General features: G+C 42.3%; 1 protein-coding gene across 1 annotated transcript; it reads right to left on the reverse strand.

The window, feature by feature from the left end:
- Positions 1-1,687: 1,687 nt before the first annotated feature.
- Positions 1,688-17,995, reverse strand: LOC126474488 (uncharacterized). The gene is made up of 3 exons (XM_050101960.1): positions 17,897-17,995; positions 17,491-17,830; positions 1,688-2,085 (listed from the first exon to the last, which is right to left on the reverse strand). The coding sequence occupies exons 1-3, from the start codon at positions 17,993-17,995 to the stop codon at positions 1,688-1,690; spliced, it is 837 nt and encodes a 278-aa protein (XP_049957917.1).
- Positions 17,996-23,337: the final 5,342 nt, after the last annotated feature.

The following is a 23,337-nucleotide window of genomic DNA, read 5'->3' on the forward strand; positions in this document are numbered from 1 at the left end:
ATGTGCTTTATTTTCCTTAGTTCTTCTTTGTAGTCATGTGTTGTTCATTGGTGCTCTGTTCAGGGTTAGCAGTAATGATCTGTAGCTAGATTATTTATGTGATATGAGGTGATTAGGTAGTTGTGGTTACAGCCTTCCTGTATAAGGTGAAATGCTACCAGTTGTTTTCTTTGGTTATGCTGCAGTCCAATAATATTCATTTACGAAACTGCAGTGAATTGTATTTGTGTGTCGTTAAGGTTCATATTACCATCTAGCTCATTCGTTTGAGTATGTGGTTCCTCCCCACAACACATGGCCCATTAAAGGAAAAATCCCGAAAGACTTGTAAATATGAGAGCAAGGTACAAAATGAAAAGTCCTTTGAGATCCGTTAAACTTCACTGTAATTTAGCAAGGTCATAGCTCCCAGTTCAAGTAAAATTAAAAATGACCTGATGTTTGTGCTGAAGTAGACAATGGAAGCAATATAGTCATCAGCAAAGTCTGAGAACCAATGTCTTGTGAACGTATTGAACCAGTGACGCTGTATTGCTACTTGTAGATGTGTTCCTGACTGGAGTTCTATTAGGAGCTATTCATTTTTATTTTTACTGTTTGATAGGAGGAATATCTGGCATTGTGAAAATCGTTCCTTTCATTGTTGATGGCGGTCTTTTCCAGTGGCAACGACGAGCACTTAACAGTTTATTACCACATGGGCCTTGTTTCTGCAAAATATCTTCAGCGAATTTTTGTCACAGAGAACACCAAAAATACTCTTCTTATTTGACATCTTCGACAAACTAGAATCCTGTATGATAAGATGTTACTTTTAATGATTTTACGTTCATCTGCAGGTAATATCGTTCAGCAAAATCCGTCTCTACGAGTAAGCATTCTTTAGTGGAAATCTATGAAGGATAAATAAGGAAAAGGTGTACAGCAACAGAGAAATTAATGTATGTAATACTTAAACTATGTAAGTGCCAGATTTTCTATTAAAAAACTTTATTACAATATCAACAATTACACTTGATAACACAACAAAGTATTTGTTACACTGAATCCTTGGGATTCATCATGAAAGTATATTTAGGACAATTCTTAAACAGTGTTAAGAGAGGACTACATATGAAATACACTCCTACAGCTATCATAAAGGTAAAATGGACTTCATACAGATGGTCTATAAACATAACACTCGGACAGTCTTCTTTGTGGCCGGTTGCTGAAGGAAAATTTTTCCTCTTTTCGTTCATCAGTCCCAGTAATTATACATATTTCAAGCGAAAATAGTGCGTGAATTGAGATACGATGCAAAGTGTCACTGATTAATGGAGTGAGGTGATTCTCGTATGTCACGTTTATTGTTTCCCAAATCGTTTCTGGTACCTATTGAACTGTTCAGTGGCGAAATGGTATTGTATCTATAGCGATCTATGAAACAATTGCTATAAGTAACGCATGAGAAGTTCGCGTGACATGGCTGGAGACTCTAGGTGTATTTTGTACATAATTGTATTAATAATCAGATTTTTTTGTAATCACGTACTTCCTAAGTATTGTTACAACGTAGTGATCCAAAATAATAGCTGTCTACTGAATGGATTGTGTCCACTTGAAAGACTCAGTGCAGGCACACAGCAGGCACTCGGCGATAAATAACGAATAAGTTAGGGGGGTTGAGGAGGAGGTGGAGAGGGCGCTAGTCCTGGTGCGGGCGCGGCGCGTGCGCGCTGTATGCGATCTCCTGCGCGTCGCCCTCCAGGCTGCGGCCCCAGCCGCCGGGCGCGCCCCCGGGTCCGCTGGACGCTCCTCCAGCGCTCCAGCCGGAGCCGACTGCGGCCGGCGCGCTGCTCCAGCCACCTCCGGACGCTCCAGCGCCGGCCCAGCCGCCGCCGCTGCCGCCAGAGCCGCCGCGCAGGAACTTCTGCACCGCCAGCACGGCCCCCAGGACGAGCGCGATCTTGCTCACGATGAGCGCCTTGAACGCCAACACGCCCACCACCAACAGACCCAGGGGTACCAACAGCAACATCTTGGCGCCCACTCCCAACAGGATGGGCAGCAGAGCCTTCAACAGCTTCTTCTTCTTACCACGGCCTGCGGACAGTAAACGCTGCGGTTAACTTGTGCCCTAATTTCATAATTTCCCATCGCTTATGAAAATTGAAACTGAGATGAATACATATTTAATGGTTGCTCATGCTGCCTAAATGTCAGTATGACTAATTGTGATATACCCTTAATTTTGATATAAACCAGGTAGTTAGTTAATGATCAAATTCCATAAAAGTTATGCCATTTAGTAGGACAACCAGTTAGTCAGATAGTTCCCAACTATCTTGTCAAGTTACCTATGTAGCTTGACAAGGTGTTTAACTGATAGGGTGTTTAACTGGGATACAGTGGACACTCATTTTTTAACGTACTAATTGATAGCCTTTGTAGCCAGGAGGTCTACTTTGGATGATGTAGATTTGCAACACCAGTTCATGCATTTGGCCAACATACAGTGGAGTTATCTAAAGCAAAAATTCCATAATGACCTGTGTAGTATCACAGATCGGTACTACCCGTCGCGCAGTGTCACAATAGATAATGGAAACGAACGTTTCTGACATATACCGACAGCGGTCACGAGGGCACCCAGCGGATCCAATGACATGTGCCACCTGGTCAGTGGCACTGATATCACATGGCAGGTGGTAGCTACGCGGCCCAATCTCAGTTAGTCTTCGCCAGCCTTCAGTCTCAGTCAGCCTTAGAAAGTTCGTTCGTGCATTAGTAGCAGGAGCCTCACGCTGCATGATGCACTTTAGTTTACTTATTCTAATAGCTAGACTTCATGGCTGTTTGTTCTTCTGTAAAGTTTCTTGGCAATGCTTGGACAAAGCTACAAGTTAATTAAAACTTCTGTTAAGTATTTTCAAGTTCGCTAAACATATGTGCTCCTGTTCACCTTCCCTACGACGGCAGCTACACCACTCTGTAGCCCACCTTTCCTTACTGTTGTGTAGGAAATAATGCACTACAATCTGGCCATTTCCCAAAAGAAACAATTGCTCGAATGGATTCCAACTACCTTGTCCAGTTACCTTTTACTATAAGTTAAGAGGCTTAGAAGTCAGGAGAGTGAAGATTTTGTAATTTTTCCGAATCACTTCATGTAAATTCAAGAATGATTCCCTTAAAATATCTATCCAATTGAGGAGATCACATGAGGAACGACAGGCTGAGGAACATTTCTCTCATCGGTATTACTACCACCTTTTTTATAGGAATATTAAAGCCGTTGCTATTGAGGTAACAGGTGTACTTGCTCAGCAGCAAATCATTGGTGGTCCGAGTGCTTTTAGAGAATGTCATTTTGATTTTTCTGTATTTGTGAACAAATGGGTAGGAGGCATATGAAGAACTGTAGCAATGACTGCTAGTTTCCTTCCAGAGTTTTGGAGCTTTTGAAGCATTTGAGGAAGAGATATTACAGCGTCGACGACATTCAGAATATCAGAAGGTACACAATATGGAGTAATATCAGCAGACAAACTACAGAAAAAGGAGGAGATGGAAGATTAACGGAGATGAATGTGTTCTTATTTGATGTCAAGGTGATAATGACACTTTTGAAGCAACTGCATCAGGTGATATAATCATGTATTAAAAATGTGGAATTGTGAAAGCAGAGAAGTGGTTCTTTTTAGTGTAGCTCCCCTCCCTACGGACCCATCAATTGCTGGGGCTCTAGGTTCCGCCCTCCTCGATGACTTTAACATCAATGGAGCGCTGAAATATAATTCGTGGTTTTAACTCATAGTACGACGAAGGATATTTTAATTTCATCAGTCTTCCAACCAGTTTTCGTGCTCTCCGCTGTCATCTCCTATCTTCACTAATCTTTTCATTTTCACTTATTACATCCAATATATCCGTTAATTGGTGTTCGTGCTTCTAATTTTTATTTAAACTTTTTTGTGGCCATATTATCCAGAGATGCTTTATATTTATTGAAGACATTTTAAATTCGTCTTTGCAACTACAACAAAAACCATGTTCTTCTCACCCAACGCGTTTCCTTTCATTGAAACAAAAACATCATCTATGGTGGTATCTTAAGCCTGGTTTTCGTTCACATCGCTATATCCTTGCACGTTTTTGAAGCATTCCTTCGTTTGGCACTAGTGGTTCTGGCCTAATGCTACCTTGATTTGCATAGTTATGCATTTCTTCATGTGATACAGACCACAATTAAGCTTTGCAATCAAGCTTTGGTGAGAAGTATGCAGAAACACCGGAACATTCTTAATCATGTGAGTTTTACTGAGACTTATGGTTATGGAGATTGTGTGGTGTCATAGATTTCTTACGCTTTCTAAATAGATAAGTGTGAATTATCAAGGAGTGTAGTTACACCTGTAAAAGTGGAATCGCTAAAACAGAGTTTCTTTACTGTACCTTTAGTGTAGTGATGACTTAATGTCTCCATTTCCAAGAGGCAAAAAGTGGTCTCATAGCCTGTTATTTGAAGTTAAAGAAGCTTTCCAATCACTTCGATTTACACTGGGGGTAGCACTAAAGCTGATACGAGTATATTACGCTATCCTCCGTTAACGGTTTGTATTTTGGGCCTGAGTTCAAATAACTGTCTAGTTATGTATGAAACGCCTTATAAATCTTTGGCTGTCCGCTGAATCGGCGCAATAACTCCTGAGAATATATAAGGAATTTTGTGTATCTATCATCAGAATGTAATTAAGAAACTATTAACTGTAATGGAAAATTCTTTTGTGTAATATACTAGTCTTTCGATACATAATCAAAAGAAAAGAAAACGTTCGTAATCATTTCTTCTACATTCTGGTGAAATATGTCCTAAGAAAATGCGTACAAAGAGCTAGAATTTCTTCCACAGATTGCCAAAACGAGTCTTTGACTTCCTGACATAGATCGGAGATTTAGGCAGTGATTTATGTTTTCAAAGGAATACAGACTATATCCAGATAAACAATGTTCTTTATACTCTAATAATGTGAATTTCGAGCTCATCAGTAACAATCTGTGCCGTTTAGCGAGGATTAGCAATACAGAAGTACTGTGCCCTTATAGAAAGTCGTCGCTGTTATATTTCGAGAGAATATCTGGTAGGCCGCCGCCCTTTCCATTCGTACACTTTCAATAATTACCAGTTATGATACACACTGTACAAAGATTTTACACTTCGACGCTCCCCTACCTCCCCACTCTGCTTGGGACCCAAAACGGCCGCTACGAGTTCTCATACGTCCTGCATAAAAAATCCACAGTGGTGGCGGCTCGAGCGTCCCTCACAGCTTTGCGCCGCAAAGAAACGGCTTCTGTCGCTTGTTTCTTAAACCGGCCCTCAGTCTTCCTCGCCACAGTAGCAGTAAATCCACGAGTTACAACACAAGTACGTGTTACATTGCAGATATGCTCTGAATACCCGTAGATGGGATCTTCAAAGGAAGTCATATACTCAGTAGTTCAAACCAAAACTCATACAGACAAAGTTTTAGGTGCTACAGAGGTTACCTCGAGGACAAATTGAAGATACGGCACTATGTCTGGAAACTTCATCCAGTAACACCACAGGGCATTAGAGACGCAGGGGTCAACACTGTCTTACTGTGAGGACTCCCGTTTTCAGTCCGTCATCGTCATGAGACGACAGAAACAGGGAATACCAGACAGTAACGGTCTGTGACGCCTCCGTCACACATATCTTCCACCCATCCACGATATCTCGTAGAGGTCATTCAACTGTTGGCAATATAATGTGGACAATAGCTGGAAAAATGTAACTGTAAGAATAAAAATGCGTTAAAAGTTAGACGTATACCGAGGTACTATATTGGACGCGAGCAGCTACAGGAAAATTTCTAAATAAACGAGAACAGGTTTCCACGATCTATGTCCAAAGAATATCCTACTAGGTGTGTGTTGCAGTGTTCAGTATCGTCACCGCAATGAAAACAATACGAGCTGAGACTGGACGTTATGTCCATATTCACTTAACTAGTACGCAGAATAAGCTCTACAAAATGAGATTTGAACCTGATATAAAAGCAAGTGAGAGTACAAAGTGAACGATGGAGACGAGAATGTTTATCACTAGCGGAATATGTACAAAATATCGAGTTGGAGTAACATGTATGAACAGAAGTGAGAGGGGAAATACGGATAACAAAGTAAAGAACTACGAGGAAATTTTATAAAATAAATACATGCATTTTGCATGGAATCAGCTCCATTTGCTCATAGATCTACAATAGTAATACCAACAAATATACGTATTTGACAACTAAAATGTGCTAACAACTGGGTCTTATGAGCCTTGACGAAGAAGCAAGTATTTTATAATTTTCTCCAGAAATACACACTATACACCGAATAATGATTTGTGAAAAAAATTCAATAACAGAATTATGAATACTTGTGAAGAACAATATTTAAGATGAGAACCACGCATCCAAAATGAATTTGGTTTTTGTATCCGACCCTTGCACCTTCAGAAAGAAAACTGTTCCACAAGCAGTACGTAGCGAATGTTATCTGTACTCAGTATTATTACAGTTTAACCGGAAGCAGACTATCATAAACTGGAAGTACCTTGGAGTATGAATATCTTTCTAAATACGCTGTTAGTCATGAAGTTAACACCCGAGCCTAGCTTCATAGGCAAACATTTACTCCGTGCTGGACGCAAAACGTTTAACGGTTTCCAGAGAAGTCACGTCATCGAGCTGGCCGTTTACATGCCTCACTACCGGAAATGAGGCTGTAAAGGACCCGTAAAACGAGACGCATTCTCCTCTGTCACGTGTCCCTCTTTCATTGCTTTACAGTCCATTCTCCTCTGTCCGGGTCGTTGCTCTTGGACAAAGGAATGTAAAGGAGTTCAACGATAGAAAATAGCAACAACTGCACTCACAACCAAGTCTTAAAAATGTTATTAGTAACGCTTTTAACACGTTTTTATGAAAAAGAAGCTGCCACACTTGAGTAATTACATGATTAATTGTGGGGGAGCCGTGTGAATTTGACGTAGCATTTAAGAACACGCGTTTCGTACTAGATTTTAGGAACTTTTACCTCTTCTCAAAGTTCTTCAGGAGACAGTATTGTATCACATGTGTGAGCTAACACAAATAGTGAAATTTTCTCACAAAATTAAGAAATAGCGTTGCAATATAAAAGTAAGGTAACCTGCTCCCAACTTGGATTTTTGAAACTTATAATCTGGTGGTTTTTGAAGGCTGTGAGCTTAAAAACATAGTAGTTCAACAACTTTGCTTCTGCCGTTTTGCAATAGATGGCGGAAGCGACGAGTGGTGGTGCAGATGGTGGGTCGTAATTGTCGTGTAATAAGCTTAACCGCTTGTAAAGGAAACGCAGCCAAACTATTAGTCGGCTTGTCAGTGAATCATAAAGTTATTCTCGATTGAATGTGTCAACTTACGAGCCCAGTTTTCGTCATCTCCTAGTAAAAGAGCGTGCAGAGAATGGTTTCAAGGTTTCATGGACGGTGATTTTGAGGTCAAAGACCGGAATGGCGGTGGAAGAGAGAATTTCAACTCTACTGAAACTTACAGAAACACTCAGCGGCTAACATTATCGAAAGAAAATTATGCTCGTGAGCCGAGCACCGAAAGACAAACGAACACAACACAGGGAAAGAAATAAGAAGGTGATTTTTCGGCATGACAGTGCTCTACAGACGTAATCGGAAACGTTGGAAACGGAAGTTCAGTTTCACATGCCCTATACTTCAGACATTGCTCCCTCTGACTATCACCTTTTCCGATCAATGGAACAAGACCTGGCCGACCAGCACTTCCAGCCACATGAACAGGTACAAAATTGCATCAATTCATAGAACTCTCCAAAGACTCTCAGTTCTTCCGCCGCCGGATTCTATGTTGCCCGGAAGATGGAAGAAAGTAGTGGCCAGCGATGACCAGTCCTTTATATACACAAATTTTTTGGAAGTGTTTCACAATAGAGCCTCGAACGGCGAGAAAAAACAACGGAAGCAAAGTAGAACTAATAGCTTATTTCGATGAAAATGTAAACTTCAGTAAGGCAGTAGTCAGAGACAATCACAGCGTCGTGCTATTACTGAAAGTCGCATTTGGACCATAAATATATCTGTCAGAAGTAAAATTCTAGAAATACATGTACTATTTGCCTATTTAGTCCACACTGAACCTCGAATTACTGACAAATATATAGACAACTCCACATGTCCAAACAAGACGGTGGTATCCATACGGACATTCTTACGAGTGTATCACGAACTTCACTACTCCCAGTGCAATACCTCAGTAATTAAGGTACGAAGACGCTCACTCGTTTATATGCTGAGGATTCAGCACTGGTATTCGCACACCTTCTTTATTGATGCTGGGAGTACCACTCAGTCCTTCTTTATACATCACTTCCCAAGGCTTTGTTGGTACTTGGTGTTAGGAAGCGACTCCTGAGAGATGAGAGTCACGGCCAAACAAACAAGTGCTGGTCACGTGTCGACGCTGGGTCCACAGAGGGCTCTCACGCCGTTAGCTAAACAGATGACGGGCGACACCTGTCGAGCCAGGCACCAGCTTCGTGAGAGGCAGCTGACTGTGGCGCCGTCCGCTCCGGCTTTTTCTTTTTCTCAAGTTTTCAACGTTTAATCCCGCCCATTCCTTAATTGCTGAACAGCGTACCCTTAGCTGTTATCTCCCAAGTCTACCATTAACGATGGTCTGAAATAATGGAATGCAGAATCAAGATCTGGAATGAAGCCAACTTTCCACAGCCCAGTGAAATATACCGCAGAATTCATTTCGGTGATAAGAAAGGAATGAGTCTAATCATCAGCAAGCTTACGTCGAATTTGTGAGAACATCCTAATGACCACCAGTGGTTCAGAGTTTAAAGAAGAAGCGATTCGAGCATTACTCATTATTATTTAGTACCAATCAGTATTTCCCTTAATAACTGCGTACACTAAGTGACCACGAAAAGTGTGGAAGTTATTTCACACAAACCCTTAAAGACCTGTACTGAACACTTTCATGCTTCCATATTTCACCAGCTATTTCGGCTGTAGTGATATTGAAACGATAGACCTTCATAACTGGTAAAGATACAAACATTTTATTTATTAAATAACAGCAAGTTGTTCCTCTTCTTACATTCGGCGGGGTAGGAGAAAAATATCTGCAACAAATGTCAATCCCTCCTACAGGAGCTACGTTCATGGTTCAGAGTCTGGGGTCGAATCCGACCACGGGTGACAGTTATAGGAATACTTAATGGGAAAATATGGCTACGCCATCAAGGCACGAAGCGCTCATATCCTCATCCGATCACCAAGATTTATTCTGAATTACCGAAACTGCTTAGTGTGAATGCCTGGATGTTTGGAAGTTGGCCATTTTCTTCCCATTCGTGTGCTGTTCGAGGCTGTGCTCTGCCTCCAGTGAGGTCGTTAGCTATGGCACGTTCATTCAGCATTTTCTTAGTTTCTCCTTCGAGAGATGGAATGTGAAATCGCGAGCTTTGTTAATGATAAAATTTCGCCGACATTTTCGTTTCCTTCGAGATATTTTGTCCAAGTGCGTCTCTAAGAAGCTACTTTGCGTTCTCTGTCAATAGTCCAATGCAGGTGAGATCAGGATGACTGCCGTACGGAAGATATGTGAACGATATGGCTGACGAAATACACGTACATAACTGTAGAGTGGAACGGGAACAGAAACACGGAAACGGAAGCATTAAATCTTTAATTTTGTCTTTAAACTAATGTAGAGAGCATGTCTCTATGGAAACGCAGTAAGATCGATGACATATTCTCTCTACGTCTACTTTAATGGCTCCTAGTACACTTAACTAAAAATTTACACCGTCTTCGTGATGTGAAAAAGAAATTATGACTGAACCACCAAAGGAATATGCAGCTATGTCTTGAGAAATATCACAGTGGCACAATTTTAAACCGTCGGTCCGGAGATAAATTTTTGTTTGCCCGGGTACGAATCACCTCTTGAGAAAAGGTGGCTATATAAATTGTTACGGTTTGGAATGGATTTAGGGACCATGTTTCATCTGAGTAGATTTGTACTGTACTAATGATTCGTGAAAAACTAAGTGCCGAATCGTGACTCTTCCGACTGACTTATATGATTACATCCCATGAATTTATTGAAAGTTCCATTTTAAAGTGGTTTGTTTCCTATCTTTTCAGCATCTTTTCAGTACTGTGGGGTTGTCATTCGTTGACAGGGGCGTACCTGTATGTGGAGTGTTTGAGGAGAATGAACGTCGCTATATTGCATTCGCCACTGTCATACAGGTGCACCATTTGGCACGCTAGTTAGGAGACCGGTAATTTGGACAGTTGGCGTTTTATTTCTGACATGTTAAATCTGATGTCTGTAATCTGTCGTCGAGGTCTCCGTAACGTTAACTTTCAAAAAGATAACGCAGTACCGCATGTTTCCCGTGCACAGGGTATTGGCCTGTTCCCTTGGCCAGCATGTTCTCCAGGTATTTGACCCACAGAGAGCCAGTTCCAGAGATTAAAGTTGATGAATTCCGCCACAGAGTTGGAACAGCACGGATTACAATTCCAATCCATGATAACAAAAATTGTCGTCAGACTATCTGTTTCGTTCTGAAGTGCCCAGTTTTAGACCCGTTTAAAACATGTCCTATTGCACTATCTGATTCGGACACAACTACGTAATGCAGAATCTATCGTCAGACGTCATGAGAGGCAGACCCGCGAATATAAAAAGAAACGGGGACTGCTGCGTTGTTAGCAGAGAATGAGTAGCGGCATATTGGGTCTACAGGAGAGCTCAGTTACATAGAATCTGGTTATAGGATGTCATCTGAGTAACAAGGCGATGCCGCATGGAGTGGCCGCGCGTTTTGAGGTGCCGGAGGTTCGAGTCCTCCCTCGGGACTGGGTGTATGTTGTTCTTAGCATAAGTTACTTTAAGTTAGTTTAAGTTGTGTGTAAGTCTAGGGACCGATGACCTTGGCAGTTTGGGTACTAAAGAATTCACACACATTTGAACATTTTGAACAAATCGAAGTATAACATTTCAACCATTCTAAAGCTGCCCAAGAAGACTGTTGATGAAGTGACTGTGAAGTGGAAACGTGATGTACAAATCACAGCTAAACCTAGACCAGGCGTACTTCATGTAGTAATGGACAGGAACTGTCGAGCATTGCGGAGGGTGGTTGTAAAAAGTCCATGAAATCAGCGGAAGGAATCATTCATGAGCTCAAATGTGCTACCTGTAGTCCAGCCAGCACAATGGCCAAGCAGCTTCTCATAAGCCACATGTTTCTGTTGTCAATGTTGAGCGATGCTTGAGGTGGTGTAGAGAGCAACGCTATTGGACGGTAGATGAATGAACTAGTGAAGTGGAATGACGTCTATCCAGTGGCAATGAGATGGAAGGATTAGTGCGTTTGGCGAATGCTCTTAGAACGTTACCTGCCATTACATATAGTGCGAACAGTGAGCGACGGTGGAGGTGGTGTTACTGAGTGCGGGTGCATTTCCTGGTTAGGGTGTGGTTCGCCTCGTGATTAACAGACCAGTCAATGCGGAAGGGTATGAACACATTTTATATCATCAAATACTGCGCACAGAAGAGCAGGAGCAGCTCCGAGCTCAGCATGACAATGCACTCTGTCATAATGCAACATCCCTGTGGAAATGATTTGTTGACAGTAACATTCCTGAATTGGACTCATCTGTACTGAGTCCAGACCTGGTCCCAAAGGAGCACCTTTGGTATTAATGGTGTGCTTCTGGTTGTTCTGCCGAATTGTTGTTTCAACAACCTACCCGACCGTCCTTTCCATGCGCTGCGAGTTTATCTGTTACCTGTACTTGCTGCCTGGACTTCAACAACAACTGGTCGAAGTGCTGTGCATAAAATATTGAAACAACAACGCAGTAGAGCACTCAGAAGCACGCTACTGATCATTCGCACCGAGAGAACTTGAGAGATTACCTTTGGGATGAGTTAGAACGTCGATTTTGTTCCAGCCCCCAGCGTCCATCACTACCTTCTCTGATTTCGACTCTTGCGCAAGCTGCCATTCTTCCACAGACAGCCCGCTGAAAGCGCTCCGAGCAAAGCCGTCATAGAGGCGAACGCTGGACACCAACCTCACCAGTGATCACAAATACTTGTCCGGATACTTTTGACGTGACGGTGTTCACTAAAATCGGGGTGGTATCGTCAAGAGATACAAATGATGACGTAATCGTATACGTCTCTCCAGCCGCCTCATAGCCATCGTTGCTATCATAGGTGGCAGCTGTGTGGAGTCAATGACACAGCCCGTATACCCGCAAATGACCTATCAACTGAATCGTGTAGTCTTCTTAATGTACTATGTAGGCGCAATAAATAATGTTTCATTAGATATCTTTTCTGGTGCTGTAATTCTTATGACATCAGTGTACTGAAGTAGAGAGTTCTCCCTGCTTCACAACGCCTTGGTGCCCCGCCGCGTCTGCCGATTTCGTTACCGCTGTCTCTATACGAGATGTGGCTAAAACCAGTCGCGGTCACGACCCACGCAGCGCCACGGGTAATACGATAGCCGGCGCGGCCAGTGGAAGGGGGGCAGGGCACTTTCATCGGGCCTCGCGGGAGAAAGTCCCGGCCGGTGGCGTCACCGGACGCTCGCGTCCGCGGCTCATCGCCTTCCGAGAAGCGGCCGAGATGCGGCGCTGCCGGATGCTGGCCGAAATGCGAGCTTCGGAGAAGACGCCACCCCTGCCGCGGAACTGTGCCGCCTGCCTTGTGGGTCACGACGGAGCGCGTGGGTCGGCGCTCATTGTCGCGACCCCACCCTGCGTCGCGATTAGGCGTTCCCGTTACGGCTCGGGCGCTGCACCTCCGCACGTCCGCTCGGTAATCATGCGGGCACTTACCGCCAGCGTGCCTTTCTACTCGACCTTTTCGTCTGCTGCCTGTGAGGGCGGCACAGCCCGTGAGAGCTGTGCATTGTCAGGTTTTAGGAGGTCAACGCAGAACAGTCTGATCAGAAAGGGTCGGGTGTGCGGCATACATCGAAATGTTGCACAGTCATACTTGTCTATTCGTACAAAAGTGAAAGCTACCTCAGTACCTATTAATGACATGTCTTCTTTAGGTAACCCAGCGACTTAGACGAATAAACATCCGTTCTCGGGAACTTTTGCATATGACATCTCCTCGGGTTTCTAGAATGAAATTTTCACTCTGCAGCGGAGTGTGCGCTGATATGAAACTTCATGCCAGATTAAAACTGTGTGCCGTACCGAGACTCGAATTCGGGACGTATGCCTTTCGCGGGCAACTCTCCTGCAGGAGAGCTTCTGCGAAGTTTGGAAGGTAAGAGAGGTACTGGCGGAAATAAAGCTGTGAGGAGGGGGCATGAGTCGTCCGTGGGTAGCTCAGATGGTACAGCACCTGCTCGCGAAAGGCATAGGTCCCGAGTCCGAATCTCGGTTCGGCACACAGTTTCAATCTGCCAGGAAGTTTCATATCTCGTCGGGTTGTCAGACAAGCATCACCGTCGTCTTGAAGAAAGATCGCAGCAAGTGTCCTGAATGACAACTTCTCGCAATGATGATACTGGAAAACTACTTATTTCTTTTTTTCCTTTGATACTTGTACTTTAACGATATTCTCCGATTCCAAGTGAATAACTTGCTGGTGTGAGTGTACTGGGGACACTAAATGGCAGTTCAGTATTGAATGTAGAGTCCATGTAGAGCATGATGCATTGAAAACTGGGCTGATTTAACCTGTTTTTGGTCCAAAGTTTGATCATCTTGGACCCCATTTGACTAATAACTCCTCTAAAATCCTTTCTCTAGTATTGCCTCTTTTCCGTTGCTTCGTCATTTTAGAGCTTAACATCATGAAATTATTTATCTCTTTTTATGAATCGGCCAAAAAGTCAACTGGATTGGTAGTAACAGAAAGATAATTGACACAGTTATGGTACTATTTCCCTGCGTCCGTTGGTGTTTGCTGAATAATGTGTTATGTTTGATAACTATTGAACAAAATATGCAGCAGCTCTTATTTTTAATACCAGTCCGGGGCCGGCCGCGGTGGTCTCGCGGTTCTAGGCGCTCAGTCCGGAGTCGCGCGACTGCTACGGTCGCAGGTTCGAATCCTGCCTCGGGCACGGATGTGTGTGATGTCCTTACGTTAGTTAGGTTTAAGTAGTTCTAAGTTCTAGGGGACTGATGACCATAGATGATAAGTCCCATAGTTCTCAGAGCCATTTGAACCATTTGAATTTGAACCAGACCGGGAACAGTCCATACGGATATGGTGTCGCTGTCCTAGGTAGCAGCAATGTCATACTTGTCAGGCCTTGTTCGTTGTACGCTTCTTCTGACAGAATTTACAGCATTTCATACCGATTTAACTCTACAGCAGGTACAATACAAACTAAAACAGATGACAGTACTGAGTTTTCAACGTTCTGTATCGTGGTGAAATGGTAACAAAACCATTTACAACCACAGTATATGCTCCATCTGTGTCCGGAAATGAAATGCAGTGTCACAGCGGAACGACAGTTATAGCAGAAGAACATGCAGCTAAAGCCCATAACATTTGAAGGAACTCTTTTTACTACGGCTTGTAATAGAGTATGAGAGTTTTTCACTGAATGGGGCATTTCTCAACACAAATGTGGATGGCAAGAAACAGCAATTAAACTACTGGACGATATTTGCGATCAAGTCAAACAAACACTGAACATTCATTAACACCGAACATTATTATTATTATTAAGTACGTGTAATTAGTATGAGTACGTTTCTAACGGAATCTTGGATGTTACAACGTCAGCACTCGAGATGAATTGCATACCTTGATGGGAAACAAGAAGTCACGGGAAGGGTTGTCGCATTTGAAGATGAGCTGTGTATGAGACCAGAATGTTACCGTTATATGTCGCGTAAGGCGAAAGTGTAGAAACCATATCCAAGCATTCTGTTGCAGAGGAGTGTACAGTGAACGTGACAACACGTAACGAGTCAACTGACTTAAAACGTGAAACGATGATCGGTGCAAGACGAATGTGTTATGGACTGTCGGGGATTACAGAAGAATTAGGGCTTCTAGGCTCAACAGTTAGTAGGGTGGATTTTCACTGCCACAGGAACAACGTTTCCCTTCGTGTAATCCGCCACACAAGACGATCGTGGAAGCGTTTGAGTAATGTATGTCACGTATACGCAATAAGCAGTGATCCACAGTCAGGTGTGAGTCATAGCGCCGCCGAGGTTCAACAGTTACTAGGGTGGATTTTCACTGCCACAGGGACAACGTTTCCCTTCGTGTAATCCGCCATACTGGTCGATCGTGGAAGTGTTTGAGGAATGTATGTCACGTATACGCAATGAGCAGTGATCCATGGTCAGGTGTGAGTCATAGCGGCACCGAGTTGTGGAGGACAGGAACGCATTTCTGCCATAGCTGTACGGAGAGGGTTGCTCCGTATTGGTTTCATCAGCTGACAATTGACTTTATTCTGGTACTTCAAGATGAATTTGGCGAGGAAGGTACTGCCATTAGCATAACGTAAAGAGATTCAAAAGTATTATTATTTTAGGCTGCATATGCAAACCCTAAGCTGCGTCTGTAGCATTTGTGTATTTAGACAAAGGTGAGTGGTGCATATTCTTAGAAATTTTGAAGCTAGCAGGTATTAAATATAGGGATTGAGAAATGATTTTTAACTTGTACAGAAACTAATCTCGAGTCATAAAAGTCAAAAGACATGAAAGGCAAGTACTGGCTGGGGAGTGAGATAGGACTGTGGCCTACTCATATTTTATTTAATCATTTAACAAAGCGTGAAATAAAAAAGCAGAAATCTTGAAAGGGAATTAAAAAAACTTGGAGAAGAAATGAAAAATTTAAATTGAATTGAGAATTCTTGTGCCTTCAAAAAAAAAACGCAATAGATACTCAATGAAGAAACAGACCCCAGAATTGTTTCAGGTATTGACTCAAGTCTCTCAGAAGTGCACACATTTCAGGTATGTAAACATAGTCCACTAACAATAACAGCACTTCAAATGAAATGTCATGTCCGATAATGTATTTCGGACTGGTGGCTTTTGGATATGCGTACGTATTACCTGTGCTCAAACTGCATGCCAGAAATCTTATGAGTATATCATTGTTAACAAATTGCAGAAACGTCTGCGCGTACTGTTGATCTCACATTATATTGACCCCGGTACGTTGTATTACGCTTTGTAGATTCTTGAGAACATAAATGCAGAAATTACAATAATAAAAACAAAGTAGTAACAGCTGAAGGCAAACATGACGTCATTTAGCAAATTTAAGGTTTCTCTTATGCCAATAACGTTGTGATTCTCTCAGAGACAGCAAGAGACATGCAAGAGAAGCAGCAGTAGTAGAAGTAGTAGTAGTAGTAATAGTAGGAGTACGGAATGTAAAGGGTCTTGAAATGATGTTATAAGATGAACAGCAACAAAAGTACAGCTAGGGTAATGGAAAGTAGCCCCTTAAGCGATACGGACGGAATTAGATTAGTATATAAAACACTAAGGATCGTAAATGGGTTTTGGTATTTATACAGAAAAATAACTGACGCTACTGGAAGTGAAATGGATATAAAACGCAGGTTGCCAATAACAACAAAAGTCTTTTTCTGAAAAAGAACCAATATGAGCGACTTTTGATGCCCTTTAGCCGCGCGGTATTAGCCGAGCGGTCTAGGGTACTGCAGTCATGGACTGTACGGCTGGTCCCGGCGGAGGTTCGAGTCCTCCCTCGGGCATGGGTGCGTGTGTTTGTCAAATGGTTCAAATGGCTCTGAGCACTATGGGACTTAACTTCTGAGGTCATCAGTCCCCTAGGACTTAGAACTACTTAAACCTAACTAACCTAAGGACATCACACACATCCATGCCCAAGGCAGGATTCGAACCTGCGACCGTCGCGGTCACACAGTTCCAGACTGTAGCGCCTAGAACCGCACGGCCACTCCGGCCGGCGTGTGTTTGTCCTTAGGATAATTTAGGTTAAGTAATGAGTACGCTTAGGGACTGACGACCGTAGCAGTTAAGTCCCATAAGCTTTTACACACAATTGAACATTTTTTGATGCTCTTTAGAATGTAGCCTTACATGAAACTCAAACGTAGACTAAAACATTTCGGGGAAAAAGAGAATAGAAGCTCTTTTGAAATGCGGTGTTAGAGGAGAACGCTGAAGATTGGATAGCTGACGAGGTGCTATTAAGAACTGAAATTTCTGAAAGAAGTTGAGTAGAAGAAGGGTTCGTTTGATAGTACCGTACTGAAACATAGAAATCGAAAACTGAAAACAGCAGTAACGATTCGAAGTATACGAGTTAATAGGCAGAATGTGCTGAAAGTATCTGAGACAAAAACTGAGGAAGAAACCGACGCTGGTGGTCTCACCTTCATCCTGCAGGGCGCGCTGGATCTGTCCCGGGATCTCGTCGGGCAGCTTGAACTGCAGGGAGTGCGTCCTGAGGAACCTGCCGGTGGCCTCCAGCATCAGGTCGACGAGCCTGTCGCTGCGGCTGTCCGGCTCCTGGCTGTCTATAGCGTTCTGCATGTCGGCCTCGGAGGCGAGCGCCCGGCCGCCGTCGCGGTCGTCGGCGGCGCCGGTCCTCACGAACGACACGCCGTCGGCCAGCTTGATGTCGGACATGCGGGCGGCGCGGCCGAGCGCGGCGGCCGTCTTCACCCCCAGACAGCTGACCAGGTCCCCGCGCTCCGTACAGTCGGCCAGCACCTTGACGGCCAGCCGCCATCCGGCTCCGTCGCCGCCTCCGGAGACGCCGCGGCCCTCCACGCCCACCTCGTTGTCCTCGACGGCCACCGGCGGCACCACGGCGGCGGAGAAGGCCGCCGCGGCCAGCGACAGTAAGAGCAGCAGTGAGCGCATCGCTGGTCCCATGGCGTGCCGTGTGAGTGTGCTCGCGTTCACGTTCGCCAGTCGGTCGGAGCTGAGTGACCGTATCGGTGGCTGGCGTCTTCCCTTTTTATGAGCCGCGTGGTCGCGCCCTCCCACCGACGCGCCAAGCAGCGCTCAGCGCCGGGCCGCCCAGCTTTCCCCACCACGTGACGTGATGCGACGCGACGTGCACCGTACAGCATCCTGCGTGCCTTCCGCTCGGACCCCCAGCAATGCGGGGGGCGCTGGAGGGAAGGGCGAGGGGGGAGGGGTGGGGACCAGCAGGGTGTTACTCTTTAAGAGAGAAAGGGTTTTATGGAGGAATGAAAAGTGCCGCAGGAACTCCGTTTTCCCCTACGCGCCTACATCTTCACTTTCTGTCTGCGTACCACAGCGCGGTAGCTGGCAAAATTGTTCAGCTTACGACAGAAAGTCGTACAAGGCATGTGTTTTATTAACTGAATACGTCCGTAACATTGCTTCAGCTCGTTAACTAACGAGAATCGACTGTGCAAAAAAATGACACACTGTCTTCGAGAGAAATACATTAATAGTAATAACAGTAGTATCAATATTTCGAGGAAAATAATCAGGACACCGTACGAAGGAGTCAGCTGGGTAAAGACGCGGAGACACAAGGATATAACCGTCTACATAAAATGTTCAGCGTTTGCTGATGATACACTACACGAAATCTCAGCCAAAACAAGACTACAAATCTCTTATGGGGAAACGTCGTACGTGGACAGAAAAATCCACGGACAGACATCTACTGATAACAAAGTATGGAAAAATAACACAAGTAGAATGTTTCAAATACGAGAGAGATTATGTAGAAAATAGGACTGAACTCGATATTCAATGAGGGAAGGATCACCAAACTGCAAGGAGCATACAGACTTGGGTGGAACCATTAAATCGAAAGAAGTATATCCATCAACGCCAAATTAAGAAACTAAAGTACCGTAGTCTTACCGGAGGCCTTGTATGCTTCGGAAAAAACAGTAATCAAGGGAAGAATGAAAATCAAGACTGGAAAATAATCAGGAAGGTCTACGGGCTGGTTCAGAAGGTGGGGATCTAGGATAAAGACACCGACAATAAAGTGTACGAACAGACTGAGACGATTACGCAAAAAATCAGGAAAAGAAGACCAAAGTTTTTCGGAAACATACCTAGGATGAACGGAAATAGGCAGACCAAGAAAATTTTTGACATAGCGACAACTAATACAGTGAAAACCAACTAGTTTAAGGAAACCATGGAAGACCTCAAGAAACTAAACATCTCCACAGAGGACATGACAGATACGGAAAAATGCAGAGAAAAATATCAGAAAACAAAAATTTACGCAAACGCCTCAAGAGAAGAACACAGGAATGAAGTGGAGTGAAAAGAGGAAGGGAAGGACAATGAATAAAAGAGAGGGTTTCGAGAAGAAAAAAGAAGAAGGGAAAAAATGCCATGGAATTGGCCGTGTTTTAGCTCTCTCCTTAAGGGTGAATTAACGACAATGTCAATAATCATAATAATATAATGGTAATAATTCCATGTGCTACAATGGCTAGATATCAGTCGTTAATTGGACGTCACTCAGGTCACATGAGTGTCCCTAAGATCGGAAGTCTTACACGGAAAATGTGGCCTACACTTTAACACGGAATCCGAACTATTCGTCGTTCTTGGCAAACCTCCACATGACTAAGGATTAAAGCTATGTCAAACACAGACTAAAATATTCCGTGGTCCGACCAGAATGCGATGCCAAGATTTTTCCATTTCCAGGCACGCACTTTACAGCACGAGCAGCAAGTCCGCCTCGTTGGATATTATGTGTTCCCTTATTTATTGTATTTTGTGCGACAGACATGAGTATCTCGATATTGCAGTAATAGCTTTCGACCACCAAGAGTTAATCTTCAGAATGTAGATAGAGGCAAACCCGGAACAAAGAATCTTGGTACGACTTTTATAGATTAAATAATGATTTTTTGTTTTCAGAATGAAATCGTGGTCCCAGGCTTCATTCTTTTTATTATCTATGCTATTGGGCGGTTTCGACCTATGATCATTTTCAAGCACAAGTTTTAAGATTCCTGCTTCATTTTACACTGTAAAATACAACTTGGAAATGTGTACAGAAATACATCTTATTTCTGTGCGTATGTGGCACAGGAACAATGTATTATTGTACATGGTTACGTCTTTTAGCCCACACAAACAAGAAGACCTAATCTCTTAGTATAGTAATAGCTTTGACTATACCAAAAGATGGACCAAATTTCATTCTCAAAACACGCTGAGGCTGTGGACACCACAAAAATAAAATGTTAGAAAAGGTTCTTTGTTTCCTCTACGGACAGTGTGAAGATGAACAGTGGCTCGTCGAAACCGGTTACTGCACTATGAAGTGCTCATCTAATATTATAAAGAATACAAGAAATAAATAAAGAATATGAAAAATAAATATAACAAATAAAAAGGAATATATCAAATAAAAAATAAATCTGTTGTTGTAAAAATCATTAAAGCGTTTCTAGCACGGCTCATTTCAGAACATCAGAAACAAATTTGGTATAAAATACTGTATCAAGTGCTAACATCTATAAAATAGAGCTACCATTTCACATGATTCATTCTATAAACTTTGATTCAGGTATTGTGTTATCTGACTACGCCCGGAACAAACCACTAAATTTTAGGGAGAGTGTCAGGGGCCGCGGAAACTTACGTATTTATGTACGTCGATTGAGTGTTATGACGCATTGTTTCTTTATGGGACAACAAGGATATCAGCTAAACTATTAGATTAAGGCAGGAACATCAATATGGAAGTAATAACTGAAACGAAAGCCAAACTGAAAGGGACAAAAGATTTGGATGACTATGTAGCGTTTTACAGCAGAGTGAGTCCGACAACTAGAGCGTAATATGGAGTAGCAATCTTAAATGACAACAAATTAAAGAACAAGATTCACCGCTATACCTTCACGAAAGAAGGAATCAGATCCTTAAGGATAAAAAGAGACAGAAACCATCTCATAGTAATGGGAGTATATGCCCCTGAAAAGGAAGGAGAGAAGAGACTTAACTGTTCTATTAATAACTTCAAAAACAAGTAGATCAAAACATGGAAGATTATCTGATAATAGATGGAGACCTTAATGCATGTGTATGGGGTTGCCTATTCTTGGAAAAATACGAAAATTTGAAGAGCAGGTCATAAATAACAATGGATATGAGATGCGTCACTTTGTAACATACAACGAAAGGGAAATGGCCAATACCTTGTTTAGAAACAAGCACATTCATAAATTCTTGTGGAGCGTAATGAGCAATAGGTCGATTATTCGCTCTGACATAGTGGACACAATGCTCGGAATACGAATACAAGATGTAAGTGTGCATAGAGCTAGCAACGTAGAGTCAGACCATTTCCTGCCGATTGTCAAGGTAAAACTAATTACAAGAGGGAAGAAACACACTATTATGAGCAGTAAACTAGAAAACTAATGTTTCAAAATCTACTTTCTGACACAACGCTCTTTCAACAGCGACTCAAACATTATTTACAATGTTCATAAAATAGTATAAATACTGAAGGGGAAAACATAAAAACATGTGTGATCCAAACGGTGACGGAGGCAGCAGGAAGAAAAAAGATATCTGGATGAACAACAGTGTCAAAATATGGAATGATGACATGACGATGAAATTATAGGGAAACAAACGGCTTACTTTAAAAATCTACAGAACAATACAGAAGAAACGAAGGCGCAATATAAAGAAAATGTAGCAACGCTAAGAAAATAGTGGAAGAAACTCATAAGAATTCTGTGGCAGAATCATATCAAACGTTGAAAACGACCTATACGGTAGATGAGAGGTGGTTTACAAACCTCTAAAACAAATAACAAACAGGTAAAACATCCTGCACGGCGAAGAATGTTGGATACAAAACTATCATGGATTATGGGTAGAAAACAATGATAAGATACAATTAATGAAAATAGTCCAAGACAAAAAATAATATGATGAAACATACCAAGGAGACTATATTAGAATGAAGGAGATACAAGAAGTTTTAAAGCAAATGAAAGGTAGAAAAGCAGTAGGGCAGATAATATCAACTCAGAACTTGTTAAATTTGTAGGTTTTTTGTCAGAAGAGAGTCTGTCTCATTTTTTAAACAAATGTTGTGCCTGAACTAATATCGCTCTATAAAAATGAAACTTGAAATGCTTTTGAAAACTACGGAGGAATATCTCTGTTGGACACTGGCTATTAATTACATGCCGAATAATTGACGACACACTAAAGAGAACAACTGACGCATTCTTACTGAGGAAAAACATGGTTTTAGAAAAGGATGATCATGCAATGACAGTATTACAATAGTGTGGAAATAACTGAAAAGAGAAGAGAACAGTATATGCAGACTCACAGTGCAATTGTAGATTACGAGTAAGTCTTCAATATCGTGTGTAGGTATACGCAATGGATCATAAAGTAAAGATGATGTTATCCTAAATATTTAATACAAGTGATAAAATATGGTATTTAAATAACGAAATTTTAGTTAATGAAGGCAATGAGCAAACAGGACAAGTAGCAATTAACGAATATCGAAGAGCCATGACAAGGATGCAGTCTCTCACCCACTACATTTAATATAAGTAATGACAGTACTGTTAGACAATGGAAACGTTAAGCTAACCTAGAAATGAAGCTAATTGCTAGAACTACATATTTAAATACTGTACGCATTCTTGATGGCCAATTAATTTCATGAAACACCTAAGCTGACATAGTATTAGCTCTACATCGAGTGGATGCAGTAAGTTACCTCTATATCTTGAAAATATCAGAAAATAAAACAAAAGTTATTGATTTTAAAGGAAAATATACGGCACGCTCATAAATGTTACTAAAAGGAAAAGAATTTGAACAGGTATCTCACTGGGACGTCACTTAATTACGAATATGATAATGAATTTTAAATAAGATAAGTAAATTTCAAATGATATGTGGCCTATGCTTAGAACATCTGTTAGTAAAACCAGGAAAGACACAAAGACAAAGTGACAACGCAGATACGGAAGTGAGACCTGGAAACAACTAAGGAAAACCAAAGAATATAAATCTGACGTAAGAAAAGTTTAAATATTTTTTTGCATGAATGAAGGAGCAGAAAACGAGATATCAGAGTGGAAGAAGCATATTGAAAGAATGGAATCAGAAAGAATAGACTGACAAGTAACAGACCATAGACTTATAGGAATGAGAGATGTTGGAAGACGCAGAAAAATGTGGCATTTGTGAAGACGGAACACGCTATAAGCCTC

This window comes from Schistocerca serialis, chromosome 4, assembly GCF_023864345.2.
Source record: "Schistocerca serialis cubense isolate TAMUIC-IGC-003099 chromosome 4, iqSchSeri2.2, whole genome shotgun sequence".
Lineage (NCBI taxonomy): Eukaryota > Metazoa > Arthropoda > Insecta > Orthoptera > Acrididae > Schistocerca > Schistocerca serialis.

Coding starts and splice junctions, on each gene's coding strand:
- LOC126474488 (XM_050101960.1), bottom strand. CDS start 17,995: ATGGGACCAGCGATGCGCTCACTGCTGCTCTTACTGTCGCTGGCCGCG. Junction 17,831..17,896: donor TGGCCGTCGAGGACAACGAG/GTGGGCGTGGAG, acceptor CTGGCCGTCAAG/GTGCTGGCCGACTGTACGGA. Junction 2,086..17,490: donor GCGCGCCCTGCAGGATGAAG/GTGAGACCACCA, acceptor TACTGTCCGCAG/GCCGTGGTAAGAAGAAGAAG.